We start from the raw sequence: 24,858 nt of genomic DNA, 5'->3' as shown, positions 1-24,858 counted from the left end.
CTAACCTGGAAGACTCCACAAGCCAGCAATTTCCAAAGTTCTTAATTTCTTTTCTAGTTCTGCCACTCGATTACCTAGAATTCTTTGGAAAAAGAAAACAAAACAAAAGCCAGGGATATCAGCTGAGATGACATTCCTTGTTATACTGAGGTCACCAAGGCCCAATTGCTTACACGGCTACAGCTGAATTTTTACCTTGTTACTTAACTGGTGCAGTAAACCTGTATACAGTCATCTCTTTTCACTGATGGCAATGGACAAACTCCCTTAGAGTTAAAAGAAAATGAAATATAGTTCTCTAATCTATCTCATGGTTTAAAAAAAAAAAAACAAACAAAAAAAACGGTCTAGGATGTACTGGACATTCAACCTTTGCCCTTCAGTAAAGACAAATAATAGCAACACACAATATTTCTATTTCCTTGCCTGCAAATATCTCTTCCTGGTTACTTTTACTTTCCCCACAGCTAAAACCACAAGGTAAAACCTATGCAGACAAAATATGGAAAACTCCAGACAACATCTAGATTGATTTTGAAGTTCTAAGACACAATTTTGGGCTAGTCCTTTATTCACAGAGGTTTCTTCATCACTAAGATTGCTTAAAATGGCAAGGAATATCTTTTCCACCACATCTTTTCTTTTAGTGCTGAACTCTGTTTTCTACTTTTCTAAAAAGCTTCAAGCTCTTTAGTGCCTTTATCACTCACTCTTGGTTTTCACTGTATTTCTTGGGTCACCTCTTCTTTTGTATCTGATTCCTACACAAATACTAGTTGCAGTTAGCTCTCCTGCAGGATTTAACTTTTAGTCTTAATTCTCTCCCCAGATCAAATGAAAGATTTCTATCTTGCAAAGAAAGCTCTTTTTTCCAATGGATTTTTGAAAGTGTTTCTCTCACAGGCACAGCAAGTCTCCTGGAGTCTGAAGTCTTTAAATAAATCCCAAACAATAAATAGAGTGAGAAACCTAGACAAGGCAGCAATTCTAAACATGACAGCAGAGATAATGGATAGCAAGTTTTAGTCATCAAATTACAGCAACAGGATAAGTCAGTTAAATTTGAACTGAATGCTGAGAAGCAGCATATCACAACACAGCAAGGCAACAGTATCTTCCCGTGCTCGGCAGAGCTGTGTAATGCTGCACTGCGTGCTCTCCGCTGAGGGTTTTATGCTGCAGACATTTGAGCATACCGGGAATGTCATTACTGACAAGATGGCAGAATCTGGGAAGGACGTGAAGAATAGCAAATCCAGCAAATATCAAAGGGACTAGAAAAATTGATTAACAAGGACAAATATTTTTGAAATCTCTACTGTGAGGGCTCTGCAATGACACAATAAAAGCCTGCAAGTATTTTAAAGATTACAAAAATTTCAAGATGAGAGAGAGAAAGTAAAAGAGAAAGAGAAAGCTTATAATAAATATCAAGGAAACCACTGAGAGGTACAGGGGTGTATACCAACTAAAAAGCAAACAGCCCATCACATTTACAAGCAGAGGAGAGAAGACATTTGGGAGCAGTTATGTTTATTTCCCCCTTGAAACTCAGTAATCAAATAAGTTACCAAGGTCATGATGGATCTATTACTGTCTTCTGCAATTACACTCAAAATTGTTCCAGTCTAGATTTTGCTTTCAGAATGCTTCTCTTTGGTATGAGGGATTCAGCCTTAACAACTCTATTTTCATATCCCAGTGTACGGCCTGACATGCAGCAACTGTGCTCTGCAGTACAAAGCAACAGATGATGGAGAAAGGCACAGAGCAGCTTTCAAGAAGCTCTGCCTCGCACACAGGGAGCCCACTCTCGTCTCCCTGTCCAAGGCCCCATCAAAGGTCAGCTGAAGGACATGGAGTTCCCCTGGCTTAGAGGGGCAGGGAACAGACAGAGATGAAGCAAGACTTCTTCCACATCATGTTAGCTCAGCCAGGAAGCCGAGAAAACAACATTGATTTGGCTAATAATTGTCACCACAAACAGGTCACAAGTTTAGCCCTTCTACCAGGAAAAGAAAAAATCCTCATTTTTTTCCTAAGTAGTTCATCAGTAGGTCCAGGGCAGAAAAGGGGGGAAAGACACTGCCCTCCCTGTCAGCTCTCTGTATCACAGAAGGAAATTCAACCCTCTGCATCAAGTTCAGTTATTGCTACTGCTTTTGTTATTCAGACAATAGCAAAATCACTTTTCTCTTGCTTCTCTTAAATTTTATAATTCATTCATCAGCTGTACCACACTGTTTCTAAAGGTTTTAGAGCAAATATATCCTCCTAATTCCTAATGGATCCTCCGAAGAGCTGTTGAGTGATTTTTTAACCTTTGTGGCAGGTTCTCACATAGAAGGATCACTCTGCGGCTTTGAACAATCATTGGCAAAAAGAGAGAACAATACTTAACCCTGCTCCTTTCATTGAGGAAGAGAGCAAAATACATTCAGTGATGAGTGTGAATCTAGTTTGCTTCAAACCACATTATCTGAAGATAGGTATGGGAGAAATGAACCTACCTAAATTTGCAAGTTCTAATAAAACTATTTTTTGAAAAATAAATGTGTAAGCAATCATGAACACAGTGTTGTTTATCCCATTTATTCCTTTCCCCTGTGACCTCCAGAAAATTTGTTACCTCCATATGTGCTGTGAGGAGACAGAGCTGTGGTGGCCTGGAACAGTAGGTATTTTCAAAGGGGCTGCATGGGTTGGCAGCATCAAATTCCCTAATCTATTTTTTTTTTTATATCTAGCCATAATGGACCAGATCCTTCAACTAAAACAGAAGGATCAGGTCATGGACAAAGGTGCCATAGCTATTTCTGTTGTCCTCTGGTCATGTGTTTAATGCAATGAGGGTATTAGTCTAAACCTCCCTCCAGGATAAGGTTCCACAGAAATCTGTTGTTCACGTAACAGCAGCAATGCTCCCATCTGAATTTAGAAGCTCCCTTCTAGCTTGCTCAGGCCATAATCTGAAGGGAGCTGTGCTGATTTACAACACCTTAGCTCCGTCTACCTCACTGTCCATTTAGATCTTGCTACAGAAGACATATACTCTCATAGAGATACAATCACCCAAATGTCCGTAAATAAGGTCTGTCACAGTCATGTATCTCGTTCTATACATCACATGGAAACATTTACTCAGTTACAGACTGACACAATCCTTTCTTAAATTTTGGTCGTGACTGAGCTTGCTCAAGTTAGAAATGTTAAAATTAGTGCAACATGTCTAAGCAGGAGAGCAGCTTCTATGCTGGTCCGGCTTGCATGGGTGCTGGCAATTTCAGGAACAAATTGCACTAAAAAGAACATCTAATAAACAGTTTATTGCTGGCAGAAGAAAGAAAGATTTTTATCCACTTGCTAGGCAGAGTTAGGACTGTTTATTTTTGCATTTATGTAACTAGTTAATCTTGCAACTCATTACTGCATACAGAATTCATTTACAACTGCCTTTTCAAATTAAGCTAATATGCTTGTGAGAAAAAACACAGGACGTTATTTAAACTTAGCAGCAGTAGCTACCAATCACTTAGGGGAAAATGACCTGTTTTCTTCCCAAACAACTATTTTATTTTTTTTTTAAAGTGGGGCTAAAAAAATAAAGGCTGGATTTAGTGTACTTGTTCCTAGGCACATACTCCCACAGCTCCTTTTATCATGCCACATATTTAGAAAAGCGGCAATAATAATAGTGTGTCCGTTCCAAGAGCAAGTGGCAACGGATGTTTATAACAACAGTATGACAGCAGAAAGTCAACTTCAACAGCTCATCCACATTCTAATCCACTGTTTTATTATTGCTTCAGTTAATCAGAAAGCAAATCTACCACTCTGCTGTATCTCAATCTGCAAGCAACAACTGAGGTTTTGACTTTAGAGTAGGTTAACTGTTTGGAGGAAAACAAGTTCATACGGCCTGAAAAGTTTAATTACTGATAACAGAATCAATAATAGGTCAATCACCTATCAAATATCAAAAGCAGAACTTCTTCCCTGAATGAAACAACTACCCTCACATCTCACGTTCTTCCTCATGAGACTTGTTCTCCAGACCCTTCACCAGCTTCATTGCCCCTCTCTGGACACACTCCAGCAACTGAACATCCTTCTTGTACTGAGGGGCCCAAAACTGCACACAGTATTCGAGGTGCAGCCTCACCAGTGACAAGTACAGGAGCATGATCACTTCCTTGCTCCTGCTGGCCACACTGTTCCTGATACAAGCCAGGATGCTGTTGGCTGCCTTGGCCACCTGAACACACTGATGGCTCATATTCAGCTGGCTGTCTACCAGTACCCTGAGGTCCTTTTCCACTCGGCAGCTTTCCAGCCACTCTTCCCCAGACTTCTACCTTCTGATTTACATAAAGCCTTTTTTCATTACAATTCTCTCTAGCCCCACATTCTTCTCAGCCTCCCCCTTTGAACAAGAGAATGTCTTCAACAAAATAAAGCATCTTCTACTAGTACCAGTTTATGGCCCTGTTTGTTTTACTTGTGCACTGACTGACCTCACTCTCACTTCTAACCTTCTCCAATAGGTGGGCAGTTTCTTCCCCATTTTCAGAAGTTAGCAGTCTTTACTTGCAACTTTTTACGTGGCAAGTAAGTGTTCCCAACAATCAGCTAATGCACCTCCAATAAAGGATGTTCTTCCTTGATGTCCTACCTGCATTTCCCTTTTTCACTTTAAATCTTTTGTGTCTTAGGTGTTTCTACTTGAAGCAGTTCCCATTCCTCCTAGCTACTTAAAAGCTTATTTAATCCAACTAAAGACAAAGGTGACAAAAAGAATGAGCATATGATATAGGAGTGTTGCTGAGGCTCTTCACTCAACTTGCCCAGGATTTATCTGTTTTTTTTCCTCTTGAAGCATCCTAAACTGAATACAACCCTACAGCTCTGAGCACACTCCTGACTTGGGAGAGATGTGGACTGTCACCTTTCTCTGAGAAATGATCTTCTATTGGGCATAGAATACCACCTTGTGCACACATCCAACCTCTACTCCTGTGGCTATATATGACCGTTTGGTCATGCAGATTAAATAATCGTATCTCCTTGTCAAGGCTTATCTTAAGAAACCAATAATCAATAGTTGAAAGCAGAGACTCTGGTATCAGAAAGTAAAGCCATCTTTGCAATAAAACATTTGAGGGATGCAAGAGACTGCATGTGATGAAAGAGAAATAAAAAATTAAGAAAGAAGTTTGCTGTAGTTATAGGCAAGAGTATGCAAACTAGAATATCAAGTAATGACACAGTATTAGGATGTAAAAGGCAAAGATTGGTTATACCTGAAATAACAAAAATTGTTCTCCGCATGTTTTCCTTCTGATATTACATTCTCAGTAGGAAGGGAGCAAGCAGTTTTTAGACCTTCATTAGCACTGCTCAGTGCAGGAACTCCTCTGGCATTACATGACATACAGACATGAATTGACTGAGCTGCCATCAGTTAGATCTGGGCTACATTTTCACTGCTTTAGTCTCCCTTCAGCTGATTAGGCATTTGCTTTCTCAAGAGTATTAAGAGTGGCTATAAACTGCTCCTCCACTTCTGTTGCCACATTACTAAGAATTATGCAATGGAGTCTGCCTAGTATCAGAGTTATCAATTTTCAAAATGAATCATCTATTCTAGTGCAATACAGTTTACTTCAGTACTACTGCTTCCTTTCATGAAAGATGCCTGCCTGTTTCTGGCATTTGGTCCTGATGTGCTTTTGAGAAGCCTGAATAACCTCTGATTACCAGTAGTGACTCAGTGTTAAAAAAAAAAAAAAAAAAGAAAAAAAAACCTTAGCATAGAATCAAGGAACACTTCCTAGCTCTGATTTTCATACACTGTATAAGGACAATAATATCAGAATGTCAGAAAATGTGTCAAAAATTATTATATTCTGCCATGATAGGAGCTGTGCAAGACACAAAGAATTCTACTGATGAGTAAAACAGCTAAGAACAAACAAATTCTCCTTGAAAGTTCAGTTCAGATTAAAAAAAAAAATCATATAGTAGCAATCTAACCGTGTTTATCTCCTACAACTTTTGGCAAAGTAACTATAGGAGCAACAGCTATCATTTGCATGACACATAGGCCACCTGCCTGTGACAAACGTTACACTAAGTATTTTCAGATCCTTTTCTAGGTGCAATATTTACTATTCCCATCAGTGTTCATTAGGAAATTCCTACATTAACAATCTATTATCACATATCTTCTCCTTCAGTTTAAGGGTATCCTTCCTCCTGGCAGCTTTTCTTGAGTCCTCCCTACAGATTACCTCCCAGAAGTGTCCCTTGTGTTATTATGGTTTGTCTTAAACCTGAGCAGCAAACCAATCCTTGTGAAGCAGAGGTAAACAAGTGTCTGTCAACCCCAGACTTTACTCTGAAATTTTAATTGTACTCTAAACACATACCTAATCATAAAAACTAAAGAACCCACCAGTTAACAATGACAATGAATTTTCTGTGAAAATGGACCTTTCCTCCCCATTTCCCTGAAACTCCCCCAAAACTATGACTTTTCCATGGCTTGGTAAGTTCTGTTTTACTTAAAAGTCATGCTACCTACTTGTTGGTTTGCCTTTGGTGTTGTATGACCATGTTTTTTTCATGGATAGTTTCCAGCAATGCAGTGGCCAGTGATTTGAGATCTGAAATGGATTGTGGTGTGGCTGGTAGGCTACATCCATGGTCCTCCGACAACAACTCTTGGACTATAATGTTAAAAACACAAATGAGTTTTGGCTTCTCATGCACAGAGATGTGACACAAACATTTACTTAGCATTAAATAACTATTCTCATTACTTAAATGAATACATTTTTTTTCCCCTCCAATTAACAAACAAAGCCAAAAGACCAGAAATACAATCTCTAGCTGGCATAAAGATGGTGGCTTTTTAAGCTGATCGTTATTGCACAGCAATTAACAGAACAAGTAGAGGCAGACACATCTTATGTTAACTTAATTCTGCTTTTGTAAAATCATTTTTGCTCAGAAGGAAACAAACACATTCTTCTACAGGCCTACAGACTGGTAAAAATCAGTCATTTCTCTCCCACTTACGCTAAAACATAAGCCCACAAGGAAGCCTTTATATTACTTTTTAGAATTGTTATACCCTTCAGGTTATTTAAGACTGATGTGAAAATACAGTCACCCATGAACTCTCCCTTTGCAGCTTAGAGCCTACACCTCTCAGCCACATCAGGAAGTTAACTAGTATAATTAACTTCTGTAACTAGAATGTGGCTCTGCCTCTTTTTATATATATGTGTGTGTGTGTGTGTGTGTATGGAAGTACATGCAGAAGAGGACAGAAGTCAAAAACAGAAAAGCGAGTTTCAGCCTGCCATGGCAAATACTACTGGTCTCTGTGTGTGTGTATGAACACACCAACACCTGAATCGTAGGGTGTCAGGTATACTGTTTGGCTCAAAGAATTTTATCTTCCCCCCTTTTTTTTTTTTATAATCTTGGTATTTTCTTTGAAGGGGGAAAGACGTTACTCCATTTTGCTGCCCATGAAGAAACATGGGACAAAAAGATTTCTTGCAAAACAACTGGATATAAAAATTTCCAAGTACAGTAACAGAAAACCTGACCTACAGCTCCTCCTCTACCACCCCGTCTATTTTTCATTGGAACATGAATTGTGATTGCCATTGTTAGCACAGAAAAGAGATGAATAAAGAAGTGATTTATAAGGGTCAAAGTCACAGAGGGGTTTAGAGATTAAAAAAAAAAATTGATAAAACCAATCCAGGAAAGAATGAATGGCAAAAGAGTAACAAAAAGAGAAGCAGTACTCAAGAGGCAAATTTTATGTTGTGAAGTCCACTGAGAAAAGGACAAAAATTAGCATATAATAATAAACAGGAAAGAGAAGAAAGATTTTGGTTTGGTTGGTGAGGAAAGAGTTACTGCATTTAAGAAGTAAGATGGAAGGAATTCAATGAGATATGCAACACCATGCTGCATTTATGTAATACCTTGCTTTGCAGACAGGACTCCAGTCAGAGCACTGCTACTGGATCTGCTATGAGTCTTTGAATTTTTTCGTCTCTCTAGTGCATTCTAAGGAAACAACAAATACCTCATTTAAAAAAAAAAAACAACAGTATCCAACAAATCCTTTCATTAGGAGAAAAGAAACTGGAACTTTGGATTTTGATCTCAGAACAACCCTGCAGGGCCTGGAGCTTCCAGCCATAGTAACCTACAGGAGTGTGACTCTCCTGGAGTATTATTGTCCAGCCAAAACAGTCCTTGCAATGTTACAAAGACTCATTCTGTTTCATTGCAATCACTTTACTGTAGTCTCTTTCACCCAATCCTCTTAATGCATTTTTAAGCCTTGCCTATTTTTTTAATAATCTGCTGAGTGCCCGTGAAGATACTGCAGTATCCTGTAGAGAATATCAGTTGGGAACACAATCAGACTTTTTCCAGCATTTCTTTGGATAGGTTTCAAAGGGAAAGCTCAAAATCCTCTATCAGAGTTTCTAGAAGCCCTTTTAGTAGCAAATACTGACTTTCAGGAATTAGCAGCAGAATTATCCTGTTGCAAAGTCCAGCTCTTCCAAAACAGTTACAGTTCTGTGAAACCCACGAGATCACCGAGATGCTCAGTTCTCACCAACAAATTAACTCACACTCCGGGAGACCCAAGTCATAAATGTGAACAGATACGGAAATTAACTTGCTACTTTGAGGAGCTTTGCTCATGCACAAAAACAAAATGTGCTGTGACTCCTTCATAGTGACCTAAATGGTTAAGAAGTCCTATTGACAGTCCTAAGACAACCCTTCTCATGCCCTGACAAGCAGCCCTCCCCTCCCACACCCCAAAATCTCTTGCAGATGAAAACAGAGTTTTTGACTTCAGGGAAGAGCAAGAATATTTTGCTCTCAGGATTCAGTTCTGAAGGTTTCATGCAAAACAGCATGTATTTTCACCCAGGAATGGAAGAACAATGAAGACAGCAATCGTTAAGAAACATGAAGAAATAGCATGGCCATTAGGGAGCAGGGAGACAAGACAGTTGCAGTCATTCGCCACGCACTCCGTGACTTGCTCTTTTTCACCTACTGGCAGGCTGGAAGAATGATCACCCCCGCAACAGGAGCAGGGTTCCCCCACAGAACTTAAAAATGGTATTTAATTTTTCAAAATACCCTTAATGTGTATCCTGATATGTACTACATCAGCTAAAACGTATACAAGGAAGACTAAGCATGTAATATGTATACATACTAATACCATCAGAATGTTAAAGGTGGATATTTCTTTGAAGACACAATTTTGTTCTTTAAATGCATATGGACATGAGAATGAACAATAACCTCCATGAACAATGAAGCACAGTTTAGATGATACACTGAAAGGATCTTACCTTATATTTAGCAATATTAGACTTAAGAAGGTTGACTTCCTCTTGAAGTTGTTTTAATCTCTCTTGAAGATACCTGAAAAAGAAATGTAATCCTTTACTTCATGTTACCTTTCAAGTACTGCCTCAAGCATTCCTCTTTACTGTTTGGCATGTCCTCTCTTTGATCTACTGAGAGTTCTTTTCCCTCTGCAGTTCTGTGAGGGATAAAATAACAAAAATCTTACTGCTCTTGACCCCATAAAACTTTAAGTAGGGAAACAAATTGCATCAGAAAAGGAGGCTGCCCTTCTGTTAGGTTTGTCAAGCATGCTGCACAAACATTTTGTATCCATCCTCAGGTTTTTGGGGAGGGAAGCTCGACGGATATATTTATGTCTAGAGGAAACAGTCAGAAAGCATTTACTCGTGTCCCCTGTACTTGAAGGTTTGTGAGATGGACACATGAAGATTTGTCTATATGTCAACATAAGACTCAAGTATGAAGAACTTTGGTATTGCAATATCCATCACTGACATGGCACTTCTCATTATCAATCACAAAGTAGAGAATTTAACAGTATAGTTGAAAAATGGTATACAGTTAACTGAAATAGTACAGTTCTTCCTAATGCAGTTCATGCACTTGGATTAGATGGCTATTTTCACATAGGAAAATATCTTTTTCATGTATAAAGGGTTTATAAAATATCCTATTTCATGTAGAGCAACAGCAGCTGTATTAGTGTTTGGGACAATTGAACTATTTTAGAGGAATTATCTTAAAACTGCTTGGGGAGTAGGGGGCTTAAATTGATAAACAACTCTGTAGGTCACGCAAAACAGAAAAAAACCCTGGAGCTGCTGGGAGGAAATAATGCCTTTGGTATTACACTTTACTACCTGAAGCATAAGTCTCTGTAAATGGAAAATGTCTTACAAGATCTATTTTGCTTTAAGGTAATTGTTGACACTAAGGGAGGTACCTGCTATGGCTCTGTCAGTGACTTCTCTCTGTTGTCCTTAGCAGAGACCATAAACCACATTATTTTCCCAAGGAAGTGGCGGAAATATCTACATGGGTGATTTCACCAGCAACTTTTGTTGGCAAATCATTCCATGTTGACAACCTCTCCCTGTGGTGGGAATTATATCCAAAACTGATAACTCAAGGTACTCAAAGTCCCTGTTTCCAAGCCAAGATTAGTTCATTACAGCTCACTATGAGTTTCTGAAGATTGATTTTTAATATTCTTGCTTTTGATGCCATACAGTGATGGGAATAAAAAGATCTGCACTCCTCTTCCTTTTCCTTGTTTAGCTGTATTTGAGAATATCACTGACAGCTCTGTAGCCAAATAAAACATTGGTAATTTCCTGCAGCCTAACTTTCTCAATATTATTTCATGGTTAGCTACAAACAAAACAGACAAAACAAATTACCGAAATCCCTTAACTTTAATTCTTGGATATATTTTCTTTAAAGTTTTGTTGTGACTGACTCCCTGATGCTCCTCTTAAAGCAATGCACTGCTTGTTCTAGGGAAACAGTAAGGTTGGTAAAGCACTCACCTGTTCTCCATACACAAGGCATCTACGTCGATGATACGGTTTTCATGCCCTCCTAAGACATGATTGAGTTCTTGGTTTAGTCTGTCAGACTTATCTTGGTAAAAAGAGCGTTCCTCTTTCACATCCTGTAACTCATCCAGTGCAGCCTGAAGATCATATCTCAGAGTCTCGATCTGAGAAGAAAGAAGAGTTGTATGACTGTTCTGAAGTTTAAATAAAAGATTGCCTAGCACCCAAACTGAAAACAGCAACAAGCACTGCATGTCTGAGCAGGATTGATTTTGGACAGCCTAAAGTCTTCCCAAAGCTCATAACTCCCAGTACTTTTACTCTATTTTGGTATTTTTTCATTAATTTGAAGTTAAGTAACTTTAGCAGTTAGACTTGTTTTACAAAATTTCTAAAAAACAACTAAAATGTAACAGCAAAAGACACCTTAATCCATACTATAATTCTGCTACAAACATATTAAGCTTGGTTTAGCATATAATTTCTAGGACTCTAGGAATGAACTCAACTGAATAAGAATTTGGCAAATTTGTAGGATGAAGAAAAAGTCTGTAAGGGGATTTTATACTAATTATGGGACTTTCAGCAATGAAGTTCCACAGAATAGGAAGAAGAACTGAGAAAAGTTATAAAATTAGCCAGCATGGAATTGACAGGGTGAGCTTTGCTATTAAGCAAAAGGGTGAAGGAGTTAAATATGAAAAACACTCAAGGACAAAGAGATTCAAACTTCCAAGGAGAAGAAACTGAGAGTGTGAAAAAATTCTGATGAGTTGTGAAGTCTCCACTGGCACCTCAGAAAACACAGATGAGCCAGGAAGGACAACAGAAGACCATGTGACAAGAGGCCAGATGATGAACAGAGAGAGCACAAGCTTGGAAAGAGATACGAGAGAGAATCACATCAGAAGAAGATCAAGTGCAGTCAACAGTCCTTTTGGTAAGCTGAAGTAGCACTGCACTTGAGTGAAGACCGAAAAACAGGAAATGCACACCTCTTCCTCGATCACAGAATGGCTTATTCAGGGTGGAACTTACATTGGTAGGAATGAATGTGGGAACAACAGAGAACAGAAACCCCCAAAACTGTCCAGAAAGCTATGTATCCGGTATCAGGGAAAGAGTGTGATGAATTGGATGCTGCACGGTACATAGTCTTAATATAGACTTGAGGTAGGGAAAAGGGGTCTGATGCAATAATTTTTCAAAAGAGGGGAAGAAATAGTTAAAAGGCAGGAGGAAGAGCAGACTGAGAACACTTCTACAGAAAATTTGATTCAGAGAATATCTTTAGGAGATGCATGAGTCACCACATATTGTGCTGAATACCTGTAACAGCTTTCACTAAGGATCTAGAGAAGGAATTCCCGAGATTAGGAAACTCACTCTAACCACATATGCATGCTTAAGTCAGTGCTCAAGAAGAACTATATCAGTAAAAATCCCAACACCTTCACCACTATTTGCAATGTCAATCAACTGCCATCCCTCAAAACACAATAGCAGCAGTCATTTACTTGCACTAGCTCTGTAAAACATGACAGCATATGCCCATTTAATTATTACTTGTTCTCGAGCCTTCTCCAATTGTTGAACAAGGTCCTCCCGTTCATGTGCCGCAAAGTGGCGAGCCCCAACTTCATCATCTCCAAGTCTTTGCTTTGCTATTGTCATTCGAAGGAGCTGTGATTACAAAAAAAAAGATTCAGTGAGAAAGAGAATACAGGCTGTAGTATCAAAGGACATCTGCATTAGAAAGAGTAAAGCTGTCATAGATTTCATCTCTTCCAGGCCAAACAGCTGGTATTATTTAAATCAGAGGGAATTTTCTAAGCTGAGGGTTCAGTCCTGTTCTCAGTGAAAAATTCCAGTGAAATACTCAAAAGCATCAGCAGGAGCTGAATTAGACCCTGCAACAATAGTCACCAGAATATACAAATGATGAAAGACTAAGTAAACACAGACACATAGTCAATGATTTTTAGGAGTGACAGGAACTAATTACAGTCCCACTAAAACTAGAGAATTCTCAGAAAGCCATTTTCATATGTAAATCTTAAAATTCTCTGCAGCAGAGAAATCTTCCTAGTTAAGAATAAAAAGGCACGAAGTGGCTTGCCCAGCTTCACTTTACAGATACCACTTAAAATCCCACTGCGCTACACCAGTGTAGAATTTGCATTCACAGCTGCTAATACATTTGCTTGTGCATTATTTTTTTCATCTACTCACAAAAGTTAATTCACGTTAAAAACAAAAAAAACAGGCCAACCACAAAAAGACTTGGCCAAAATGCTCAAACAGCTAATGAACTCACGAGCTTTGTGACCGTTGAAAACAGCCTGACTTGAATTAACACACAGTTATATTCAATAGCCACAGCAAAAAGCAATCACCTTTCAAGAATCACGGAGCATTAAAATAACAGTCTATAAGGCAGCCAGCATTTACAGCTGTTTATACTGAATACAACTAGGCAAAAGTGTTGCGTCCCCATGGCCTCATTTGTAGGAGCTCCACAGAGACTAGAGAAACACACCACAATAACCAGCCTGACTTCCCCTGTATCTTCAACTGCACTGAGGAATTAATGTACATCATTATATTGCAGAGTTAGAAAAAAAAAATCAATCTTCTGAAGTAGAAGATTGTACATTAAAATCTATCTTTGGTATTTATGGGATGCCAGTCACCATAGCTGCAATGTGCCAATTAAAATCCTGCTGATGCAAGACAGACTACCAAAATCATCCTCCCCACTTATTTCGGCTCCAGTTCAGTGCAAGTCACTGAAGCTTGTACAACTTGTTCTGATAAGCAGTTCACTTGTTCAGGGGAAGCTGTGCCCTCAAAAGTAACTGGTTTTAGAAAACAACATTTCCCTATCTCCACAGGGAAAGTACAAACGACTGCACAGTTAGTAAGGCTGAACGGATCCTAGGAGATAGAATTCCTATTAATTTATTTATCAAAACAAATAAGTAAAAAAGGCAACTAGCAAATCCTGGAATGGCTTCATAGCTATAGGACTGTTTTTTTAAAATGCTAAAAGGCTGATTAACAAAAGGTATGGTAACGTGATTGAGTTCAGTTAGATTAATTTAATTTATAGAATCTCTCACTAGTGAGAAAGGCAGTAAGAAACAAATCTAATAACATTTTGAGGACTCAATCTTGTTCAGAAAAACTAGAAACGGGAAGGGGAATCACACTTTACCAGCAGAGCAAAACCACTGCGTAACGCTTGGCACCAGGCTGGGAACTCAGAGCAGTGACTCATGTGCTATGACCAACCCTCCTCCAGCCTGGGAGGGGGTGAGGCATAAGATGCAATTATAACTGCAAGCAATTATTTCTTGCAAGGTCAAATAATCTGCCAATAAAAGCAGAACTCTTTATTTACTACTATTTTTGAGGAAAAAAAAAATTATGTATGAAGCCTTACGAAAAGAATGTTTCAGAAATCCAAATTCAGACAGTAAAAGCAGCATATAAACATACGTAAAATAAAGTAAAATACCAATCCATAAACCAACAGAGTGCTTCCTCCAGACAGTTGGCCAATCAGAGAGTTGACAGGGCAGAACAGGCCAAGTCCTTTAATTCTGCATTGCGAATGTCTCATGAGGCAGCACCACCTGCTATAAAATTCCTCCCTGAAAACGTTATGACCCAAAGAGACACTAAGTGTTATGCCAGAGGGTTAAGGGTTTATTTCCTATATTAGTGCTTTGTTACAAACTTTATACACCTGCCCTCTGGCTGCTGTATTTTTATTTCCGTCATTCAGAAATCACGGAGGAAGGGACTGCTCAACTTCATTTTGCAGCTAGAGAACAGGTTAACACTACCCCTCAGGATTCTGTGAACAGCATCCACAGCAGAGAGGATTTAAATTAATGGTACTTTACCAGAGACAGCTCATGTTTGTCAAGAACCCATAGACTGTTACCCAAAACAATCCAGTGCTGCAAGCTACTATTTATTATTTTAGTATCACAGTTTTGTCTTAATCCGTGTCAGCTAAAATAATTATTTATAAAGTAGCAACACTGTAGCAGCCCCAAAATGCCCCAAACAGGCTTCCCTGCAATAGATGCTGTGCAGGCTAGGAGTCCATGGACGATGCCTGTGCCAAACTTATAGATTCCTGATTATGGATAAAACATGCAGAAGGAAAAGGGAAACAAGCACAGTGAGTAAATTCTTCATGGAAGGCAGAAACCATCATGTTTAGCCACAGTCACTGACAGCATTTGTCTTCACCATGTTGCCTACGAAATCTTAAAAACTGGACCAGAACTATGCAAATTTCCTACCTTAAGTCCCAGTTCTGCCAAAACATACGCACCACATTTAACATTTCATACTGTTGCTGCATGATTGATTGCCCGCCTTATAACGAACTGTCAGTAATACCGCAGCCATTGTTTTCCATGCATCTTCCTCTCACTTAGCACTGCCCTCGACACTTTACAAAACAATTTCTTTGCGTGGGTAGGAATTCAAGTGACGGCAACAAAGTCATCTAGTCTTCCAGAAGCCTCCAATTTCTCTTATGCTTTCCATTTCCACCCTTTTGCAAGACAGAACTATATTTCCTAACTATCCGCCTCTAAGTTTCAGTAATTGTTCTCCAAGCATTGCTGCCACAATGTTAGGAAGGAAAAAGATTTACAAATAACTATCATAAACACAGAATAGTTTTCATGTGTCAGAGCTGATAAGAGATTGTGATCAATCATAAAAATAAATAGTCTTAGATATCTGTTGCTGGAGCACTGCAGTCTAACTATTGCTTTATTTCTGAAACTGCAGCAACAAATCCTTCCAGGGACTGCCTGAGGAAGTTTTATTATTCCTGCCAACAGAACTCTAGCTAAAATTAAAGGAAAAAATCAGTCCAGTTAAACCAAATGCAAGTAATTTGTTATTGCCTAACTGATGACGTACTTAACATGATTTCAACAAGTAAAATGTCACCAGTTTAAGGTCTTGCTGTTCCAAGTGACTGTATCCCGCTAGTAGCAAACATTAAAGCGGTGAAAAACAAGCCAAGCTATCAAAACAATTCTTTATCAATAGAGCTAATGTGTGATATTTAAAGAGTTTTTTTTCTTTTTTAGTCCTACAAAGCTCTTGCCACTCAGTGACAAAGCCTGCATGAGTCACCCCTGCTCAGACACAGGCAGAATTGTTCATCCATAAGCAGCTTCACTTGCTGCAAAAGCAGCTGTTTGTTCATCTCTTGCCAGAAGTAAGGTTGACGTAGACCAGCTGGGCAGGATGCCCTCCCTCACTTTGGAAAAAGCAGAGAGAAGAATGCAGGGGAAAAATGTAAGACCAAGCAAATTATTATAGTTCTTTGTTTTTGTATATACCATGCACTATCTGGACTCCAGTGCCTGAAGTAACCCAGCTGCCAGTACAGAACTGATGAGCAGAACAGAATGACTTCAGGAACAAGCTTAGAATTTTATCACCAAAGCTAGAAGGGAGCAAAATCTGACACAGGAGGAGAGTGCTAAATCCCTCAGAGAGATGGCAATGCTTTTTCAGGCACTTCAAAAAACAGCAACCTGACTCTAAAATAAGCTCTTCTTCTCATTTAGTAGAAAAGTGAAGAATGTGTTCCAAAAATGAAAATCCTAGTCTAAATTAATCCCTGTCTGATGCAGTTCTTTCCTCCTCCTCTTTATTTAGTGATGCACTATTTTGCACTGTTTGGAGAGGGCCGCACTGGGCAGAATAACTCTTTTTGTATTTTTCCTTTCCTTCTGAGGGTCATGCATTCAAATTCACGCTGAGAATACAGGTGTCACAAAGATGACCAGCTAATATCAAGCTAACCCGCAAAGGTAAATCTAAACAAAGCCAGTTCAAGCACAAAGTAGGTGGCTCTGTGTGAGCAACATCATATTGTTACAAGGAATTAGAATAGGTACATAACCTTGATATTTAAATACATTGTAGTTGTACTACCTTTGTGTTGTTTGTACTAACAAATCCTTGTTACCTGTTCAGGACCGGCTTGGGAAAGGCTATATGGCATAATATTGGTATTGGAGAACTGCAAGGCACTGCCTTCCACACTATAATATAGTTCAAATAGTAATATGCAAATGAAAAGAAACACTGGGGAGGCTGGTCTTTGAACACTTGAGCAAGTTACACCGAATGCTATGCATACTACAAATTCAGGCCTCACTTGACCTTTTCCCAGCTCCCTGGACAGTGTCAAGGAAGTCTTTTGTCATAAACAATGAATAAAACTGCATTATCACAATATGCTTATGTTTCAAATAAAATAAATTAAATAAAATGAACTCAAATTGAAAGAAAAAAGCCACCTGAATAATTAAAGGCCGCATCATTTTTATTCACATTTTCAAATGCCATCACTTTAAAACTGTAGTTGAGGGAGGGAAGTTATAATTCATTATTTGTTTCATTTTTTACTTCGTTAACCATCTGACTCTCAAATTCAACCTCTCACTAGTATGATCTCTGAATGTACTTTTGCATACAGCTCCAGCTGTGAGTGTTACTCACATTTGGCTTGAGTTTAAATATTTCAATTAACAGAGACAACAGGACTTTGATTAATACCAAATGGCAGATTTTGAGCAATGTTCCATATAACTTGCTAAATTTAGCAATAAAATAAATTAGTTATGTAAGAGTAACAGGATGAGGGCTTAATACAAAGCTCACTATATATATTTCTGATCACTTGCTCCGTATTTTTGAAGGGAAAAATTATCTTAGAATCATAGAATAGTAAGAGTTGGAAGGAACCTTTAAAGGTAATCTAGTCCAGACCCCTGCAAGGAGCAGGGACATCTTCAACCAGATCAGGTTGCTCAGAGCCTCATCCAACCTGGCCTTGAATGTTTCAAGGGACATTATGCCTCCTCTGGCTTGATCATCTACTAAAATTTTGCATTTCCATTGGAAAAAATTTGAAAATTATCACGTGGTGAAGATGAAATGCTTATCTATACTTCTTTGTAAGAGGAAATACTACTAATAAAATATATTAAGAAAGAGAAAGAAACAAAAAAAAGGAGAGAGGAAGGAGGCGAGAGAAAGAAAGGAAAAAAGAAAGACGAGAGAGAGAAAGAAGATAGAGAGAGAAATGAAAGAAAGAAGAAAGAAATAAAGAAAGAAAAGAGAAAAAAAGAGAAAGAAAGAGAAAAAAATGAAATCTGAGATCATTAAAGCAAGGCTAGCTGTAAAATACATAGTTAAGGACAGCAGAGCAAAAGCAGCATAAAAATATAAAATAAGCTGCACTTACTGGTATCTATACAAGCTTATTTTGTTCTACTGTTTTGAGCATTTATTGTAAACCAAATATTCTTGAAGTTCTGCAACCCATTGTTTTATTTGTTTTCCTAAGAAGTAAATGCAGAACTCCAGCCCAGTTTACACATTCCATGCCATTTACTGATAACAAAAGTTTATAATACCTTATTGTCTCCTTGTACTTCTCCTAGTCGCTGCTGAAGCTCTCTGATCTCTTCTCCAAGATGTTTATTTCGATCTTGAGCCTCACTCAGTAGTTGAGCAAGATTTGCCTAGAAAAGGAACAAATAGCAGTCAAAAGTTAGTGCCTGTGGAGAGACGTGTAAGTGGTGACTGAAAAGAAACCCTAGACCTACTCCTTATCTGCCAACAATCTTCACTTTTATTGTTGTTGGTACCCAGCCTTCATGCTTCATTAGAGAGATAACAACAAAAGTCACCAGGGTTCCTTTATCTTCAATAGTAGGAAATACGTGCAGCATGTAGGCATATACAGTCCCAGAACAGCACACAAAACCCAAACAGAAGAAACTTCTGATGTCTTGGCTGCTGGGAGAGCAAAATGCAGACTACTTTGACAATATTCATATAAAGTTGCCAAAATAATAGTTTTAAACTTGTACATAATTAGAAAAAAGGCACAGCTGAGAAATAATTATGATATAATTATATTCCTTAATAGTGTTCAGAGCAGATTCCTAGCCAATAAAGAGGATGCTAGCCAGAGTCCCTGCCCCTATATGGAGCTGTACCATGGATATCCAAGGAGCACAAAACTTCAAACATGACCAGACTTGTGTTGTTTGCTAGTATGTAAACTTCTAAAAACATAGAGGTGAAGGCTAGAGATTAGAAACAAACACTTTCCACTCCCCCAAACTAGGCCAAAAGTTATAATTTACATTAACCTACTAAGTTAGCAGAGCAAGCAGTCTGGTCTGTAATTTTACAATTAAATTCCATCAGCTTGATCACTAATCAAAAAATGATGCAATCTCCTCCTTTCATATCTATGATATCTGAAAATGAGCAAATACTACAGATAAAATTATGCTATTTTTTTCCCCTAACAATATCTCACAAATACACAAACGTTGACCCAGCACAGGAAAAGCTGACATCTCTTCTAAAAGGGTTACAATCATAGTGGCTAATGCGCAGCCTTTCAAGACATTGCCTATGGACAGCTAGGTGTGTCGTCCATTGCCATAAATCTGAAGGCTACAAAAAGAAATAGAAAAAGACATTTCATATCTTCTAAGCATAACTTGGTAAAGGCCCATGAGCCCTTATTTCTAAACTACCCTTACATGTACTCCCTGGATTTGGGGCCAACGCATCAACTGACCATTCCTAGTTCTCTCTTGATATTTTAGAGTTAGTTTTAGTTTCCCTACTTGCTGTGCTTCTCTTTCAGCTCCCTCATTTCTCTATCTTGATCTCTATCTCTTTTTCAGTCCCGCTCTGTTAGGCAGTCAATCCACTACCACTTGACATCTCACAGGATGTTTTTGTGAGTTTTAACTCTAAAACTCATATACTATCAAACCAACAAGGCACTTGATAGCCATTCTTGAGATCTTTCCCCATGTTTACTAACAGCTACTATGTCCACACATCTCTCTCTATATATAAAATATATATATATATAAAAATAAAACCCATCCTGTTTTGTATTTAAGATAACTACTAACATTAATATAGCTATGCATGCATCTGACCACTTGCAGGATTAGCCTGCAATCAATTGTAACTCTTGTACGCTACTAGATGAAGAAGCCAGTTGCAAACTCCAGTTGGTCTAAAATAGCAAGCTTTAAACTTTTACACAGGAAAAGTAACCTGAGAAACGGATACATCCCACTTGATGAAGAAAAAGCCTGATTCACTGCTACAGCTTCTGCACTTCTGGTGTTCTGAGATCAAAGGTTCAGAAGGAAGTAATGTAAGTTTCCCACAGTTTTGGAAGAAAATTAAGCACTTTTCAAACTACTGATACATCTGAAGACCGTAAAGACATAATTTGGGAAAAGAGTATAATACCAAAAACCCCATAAACAACCAATTGCAGGGCCAAAATTAAGCTGCCTCTAATCTTATTTTAAGACAGCAACCGTTCAAGCAATGCGAAAGGTTCCTCAAGTATACTTTGGTAGAATGATTTCTTTTTCTACATGTTAAACAAAAGTGTAATAGGCATTCATATACTGAATGAATCAAGGAGCTTCAGAACACATTCAGTCAATGGTTCTGAGAGGTACTTCTTAATGGCTATTTAAAAGAAAGAAAACAAAGGACCCATGTTTGCAGGAAATTGTATTTAAACTAAAGTATCTATGGCTACTGCTCAGATGCAATTTTTTTTTTAAGAAAGCTGACTTTCAATAAAGGCCATCCAACCACCAGACTGAGTTAGTTAAAAGAAACGTGATTTGCACAAACCTCTCTGAAACACTTCTATTTATAAAGTCCCTTTTTACGATGGATTTGAACAACTCCTAACACAACTCCTATGCAATAGCATATGTAATTTCAACACCTGGGATGAACTCAATCTCACTAATCAATGTTTACAGCCACAACACCAGGATTCTAGTAGTCTGTAGTCAAAACCTGGCTCCCAGGAACTGCACGAAAGGCATTACGATGCCAATACTAAATCTTCCTGCTCAGATTTATTTCCTTTAAAACCATTTCTCCGGGATTGCAATTCTATGCTGAATTTTATTTGTCAGTCATATAAATGACTTAACGTGACAAAAACCTTTATACTCCAGACAGGGGTTTTGGGAGAAACATTAAACAAAGAATTTTAGACACCAAAATAAAACAGCCTCATTTAAGCATGCTAAGAGCATTACAATGAGCTAAGTATAGACTTGCTCCTTAATGCAAAGCTTCTATTATACTTCTGTTAAACTAAAACAACCAAGCTATGTCACAGAAGTAGTCTCCAGCAATTATTCATTTCCCTGGCTTAGAGGTTCCATGCAACTATAATTTAAATTGTTCCCAGTTTTAAAGGTTTTGGCAAGACCTCATTAAAGCTCTCGGTTAAACATGGATAGAAGGAGAAATATTTGATTTTTAGAAGTGCTCTACTGGGCTTAAGGAGAGCCAGCCAAGAGGACATGTTGAACGACACCTGGACTTGCTACCATTTCTTTGGCATATATAAGAAAACATACCATATGGCTGAAAGATGATAAAACTAACAATGGAGGACTGGCTTTGTGAACCTGTAAGCATGTATTTTTTGAAGAAAGAGGAGAAATCTATGCAAAGAGAAAGGCGATTCATTTTTCCACCTGGCAACTTCTTTTCAATATTCATAGAACAAACACAGAATTCACTTAGAAATTTAAGACAAGTTACTTCAGCAGACAATAAAGCTCATGTCATTTACCTGTGCAACACAGAACAACTCTCTGAAAATTAGCCAAATCCAGCCTCACTAGACTCAGTTTCTTCAAATATTTCTTTTGATTCTAGGTGAAACCTTAAAAAGGCTCCTTTAACTGCCAGAGACTTTACTTGCTTCGCTTACACTATTCAAAACTGACTCCAAAGTACTGATGAAGAGAGATTTCTAAGCCATGGATAACAGCAGGGAAAAATGCAGAGGTCTATACCTTTCTCTTGCTTCATCTTGTCTCTGCAACCTACAGCAGTGGAAACTGTTTGTTTCTCCTACCCTCTCTCAATGCAACTATTTGTAATACTTAACAGACAGTGCTCCACTCAAGTCTCTAATTGAGTGCCCAATATGCTCAGCATGATCTCAGCGCAGTCCAAACTCCCATAGACGTAAGAAACTGACCCCACATTCCTTTTTCCTCTGACCAAAAGCAAGTGTGACTATTGAAAATGATCCCACCAGAAGGCAGGATGAAAGGTGAAAAAGATTGACGTGAGAGTGCCAAGTGGGAAGTGCCTACCTTTGTTATATTTGGGGAAAAAAGCACCATAAGTAAGAACATACCAGTGAGTGAAAGATTCAATGGGATAGGATCACAGACTTCACTCTTTTCCACTTAGACTTTGCTAAAATTTGCAAGAACATTTTTGGTAAAGAAGGTGTAAGAGAGCCATACTTTTAGTTAAAGATGAGCGTCTGAAACTACTGATGGAAATATCTATAAATATTTATTAACATAAGCCAGTGAATACCTGTTAGACAGCAACAGATCTTTCCTCACTACTGACCTATGGCCCAAGAAGAAGTGGAGGTGGGGGGTGGAAGGGAAATAACTCCAGATAGTCATCCCTGGCATTATGCACTACATTTGAATTTGGCTCCTTTAATAATTTCACAAATCTAGCCACACATACACACAGTGTTATTTTTCTTCACATCACTTCACAACTTTAAAAATGATGGATAGTAACACAGTCTTTAATATAGCTCTCAATTCTCTTGTACATAAATCTTATCTGACACTTAAAAAAAAAAGAATTTAAAAAAAGTACTTTCTGCCTTTAGATACTGCCTGAAAAAGTAATTTGGCAAGGGGGAAGAGGGAGAAACTTCCAACATACCTTCACAGTTTAAAAATATTTTAAAATACAAACAAGCATTTCTATACTGAAGTTTACAGTCTTTCCAGTTTCTTGCAGCCACACCTTCAAACAAAGAAGAACACTGAATTATAGGGTCAAAAGAAAAAAAAAGTTTGATGAAACATTAAGCACACTTGGTGGGTGTGACTGATAACAAATTTAATTGCAGTTTCTCGTCCAATGCATTCATATGATTGCAATGGTTGAATTAATACAGGAAAACCTGCTTTGCTTACCAGCTACCACTGTTCACTCCAAGGTAGAAGAACTGACACCTCCTCTAGCACTAGCTTCCTTACAATAAAAAGCAAGAATTACAATATTTTTCTCTTTAATTTGAAATACCATGTAGAGAAGACTTCTGAAATTAGAGGTCCTGGGCATACTTAACGAAATACACTTACTGTGGGTTGTATTTCCCCACAGAAAAAGAACAGCAAAGATCAAAGCCTTGCCAAGCAGTCACTTGACATACAACAAGAGAAGAAGAAAATCCTCTGCTCCTCTGAGTATATGCCGTTCTGAGAACCAGGCAGGAACCCCACCACAGAAGCACACCAGTAAAAAACTTGACAAGGCTCTGCAAAACAAGAAAGACTTGCTTGCACTCACATACCTTCAAGACACTCAGCAATCGGAATTTTTATAGAGCTAACTAACAGAAGCAAAAAGCCATTTTAGCAGTAGACATATAAAATTAACACTTTTACCCTCCTTTTCAACCAGTATCCTGTGTATTAGCTTAGCATAGCGTTGTACAGGACCAAAAACCACCCACCCAGACCTACAGCATTTGCCAAAGGCTGACAAACAAATAAGGCTAGCATCAACCACAGACTCCTTTAAGAGGTTAGTTTTTGCAAAGCAACTTGTTAACACACATCATAAGCAGCAACTGAGGGTGTCAGTATGAACTGCCAGTATAATGAGAAGTTACTTGGCAGAAATTCCTTCACTGTGAAGGCACTTCATACAGGCATCAGGTTTTTGTGGACAGCAGATGAACGTAGTCAAAGAGAAATTATTAATTTGTACTTGTACAAAGATTACTATACTAGGATAGAAGAAAAGATTATGTCATTGGCTTGTTTTATCAGAAATATTTTATCTGCTTTGAGATCTTAAGGACAACTTTAACTTAGAGATAATGTACAAAAAGAATCAAAATCTCTTAAACATCTTGAGTGTTGTGACTAATTAACAGAATATTTATGAAGAGTATTGAAGTGCAGGGGTGGGGAAAAATGTCTCTCTAGTCCATCAAGGTAAGATACAGCAACCACAGGAGAGGATGTTGTACACATCAGGTCTGAACAGTGCTCCCAATTTTAAAGACAGACTATCACATCTATTAGAATCAGCATTTCATCTCTCCTAGCCTCATGTTTGCTGCAGAAAATACACACTGAAGAAAGAACAGTATCACTTCACAAAGCATGACTCCTAGTGTGGCTAAGAAGTCCTAGCTTTTGAATACTGTCACCTGCTTGTATCAGTGGAACAGCAAATGTAGTGTGCAGAAACCAAAATCTCTCCACTGGCTACACTCTCACATGGCACATTTTGAAATCCATGGGAATACTGCTCTTATGTGTCGCCAGGGGAAATGATCACACTGTTTTCTGTCTGCTACCTTACACTATGGGAGTCAAACAGATGCACCTACAAACCAGAGCAGAGTGCACAGGTCTGAGTTTGGCACATGCATAATGTTTTTCATCTTCAAATCCTCTGAAGAGAGGAGGAAATCACATTAATCTTCACAGCACCCTTGTGAGATAAATACAAAATGATTGCTTACCCTGTAGTGTACTTTATCTGAAGATTTTATCTCACAGGACTCTGAATGCAGGTTTTACACCCTAGCACAAGACTAGTAAAACTTCTCAAATTCATTAATTAACAAGAAATAGTCACACTGTAGACACACTAGTCATTTTTTTCTGATGATGTCAAAAATGGTCATAAGGTAATCCCTGAAGTTTGTTTTGAAAATGATTGATGACAGCTGAGTACATTAAGC

At 38.3% G+C, this 24,858-nt stretch overlaps 1 protein-coding gene across 3 annotated transcripts in view; it reads right to left on the bottom strand.

Moving 5' to 3' along the window:
- Positions 1 to 24,858, bottom strand: part of CCDC149 (coiled-coil domain containing 149) — a 75,723-nt gene that overhangs the window by 35,115 nt on the left and 15,750 nt on the right. For all 3 annotated transcript variants that reach the window (XM_086746889.1, XM_086746888.1, XM_086746890.1), the window contains exons 4-10: positions 18,440 to 18,547; positions 12,534 to 12,650; positions 10,959 to 11,131; positions 9,411 to 9,483; positions 8,007 to 8,091; positions 6,584 to 6,728; positions 6 to 82 (exon numbers count right to left, since the gene is read on the bottom strand). In XM_086746889.1, the coding sequence (XP_086603015.1) occupies positions 6 to 82; positions 6,584 to 6,728; positions 8,007 to 8,091; positions 9,411 to 9,483; positions 10,959 to 11,131; positions 12,534 to 12,650; positions 18,440 to 18,547 (778 nt within the window). The remainder of the gene's footprint in view (positions 1 to 5; positions 83 to 6,583; positions 6,729 to 8,006; positions 8,092 to 9,410; positions 9,484 to 10,958; positions 11,132 to 12,533; positions 12,651 to 18,439; positions 18,548 to 24,858) is intronic.

The sequence above is a fragment of the Chlamydotis macqueenii genome, chromosome 4 (genome assembly GCF_036417535.1).
Source record: "Chlamydotis macqueenii isolate bChlMac1 chromosome 4, bChlMac1.mat, whole genome shotgun sequence".
In the NCBI taxonomy this organism is placed as follows: Eukaryota; Metazoa; Chordata; class Aves; order Otidiformes; family Otididae; genus Chlamydotis; species Chlamydotis macqueenii.
Note: the sequence above shows the minus strand (reverse complement) of the source record. Positions and strands in the feature narration are given on the sequence as shown.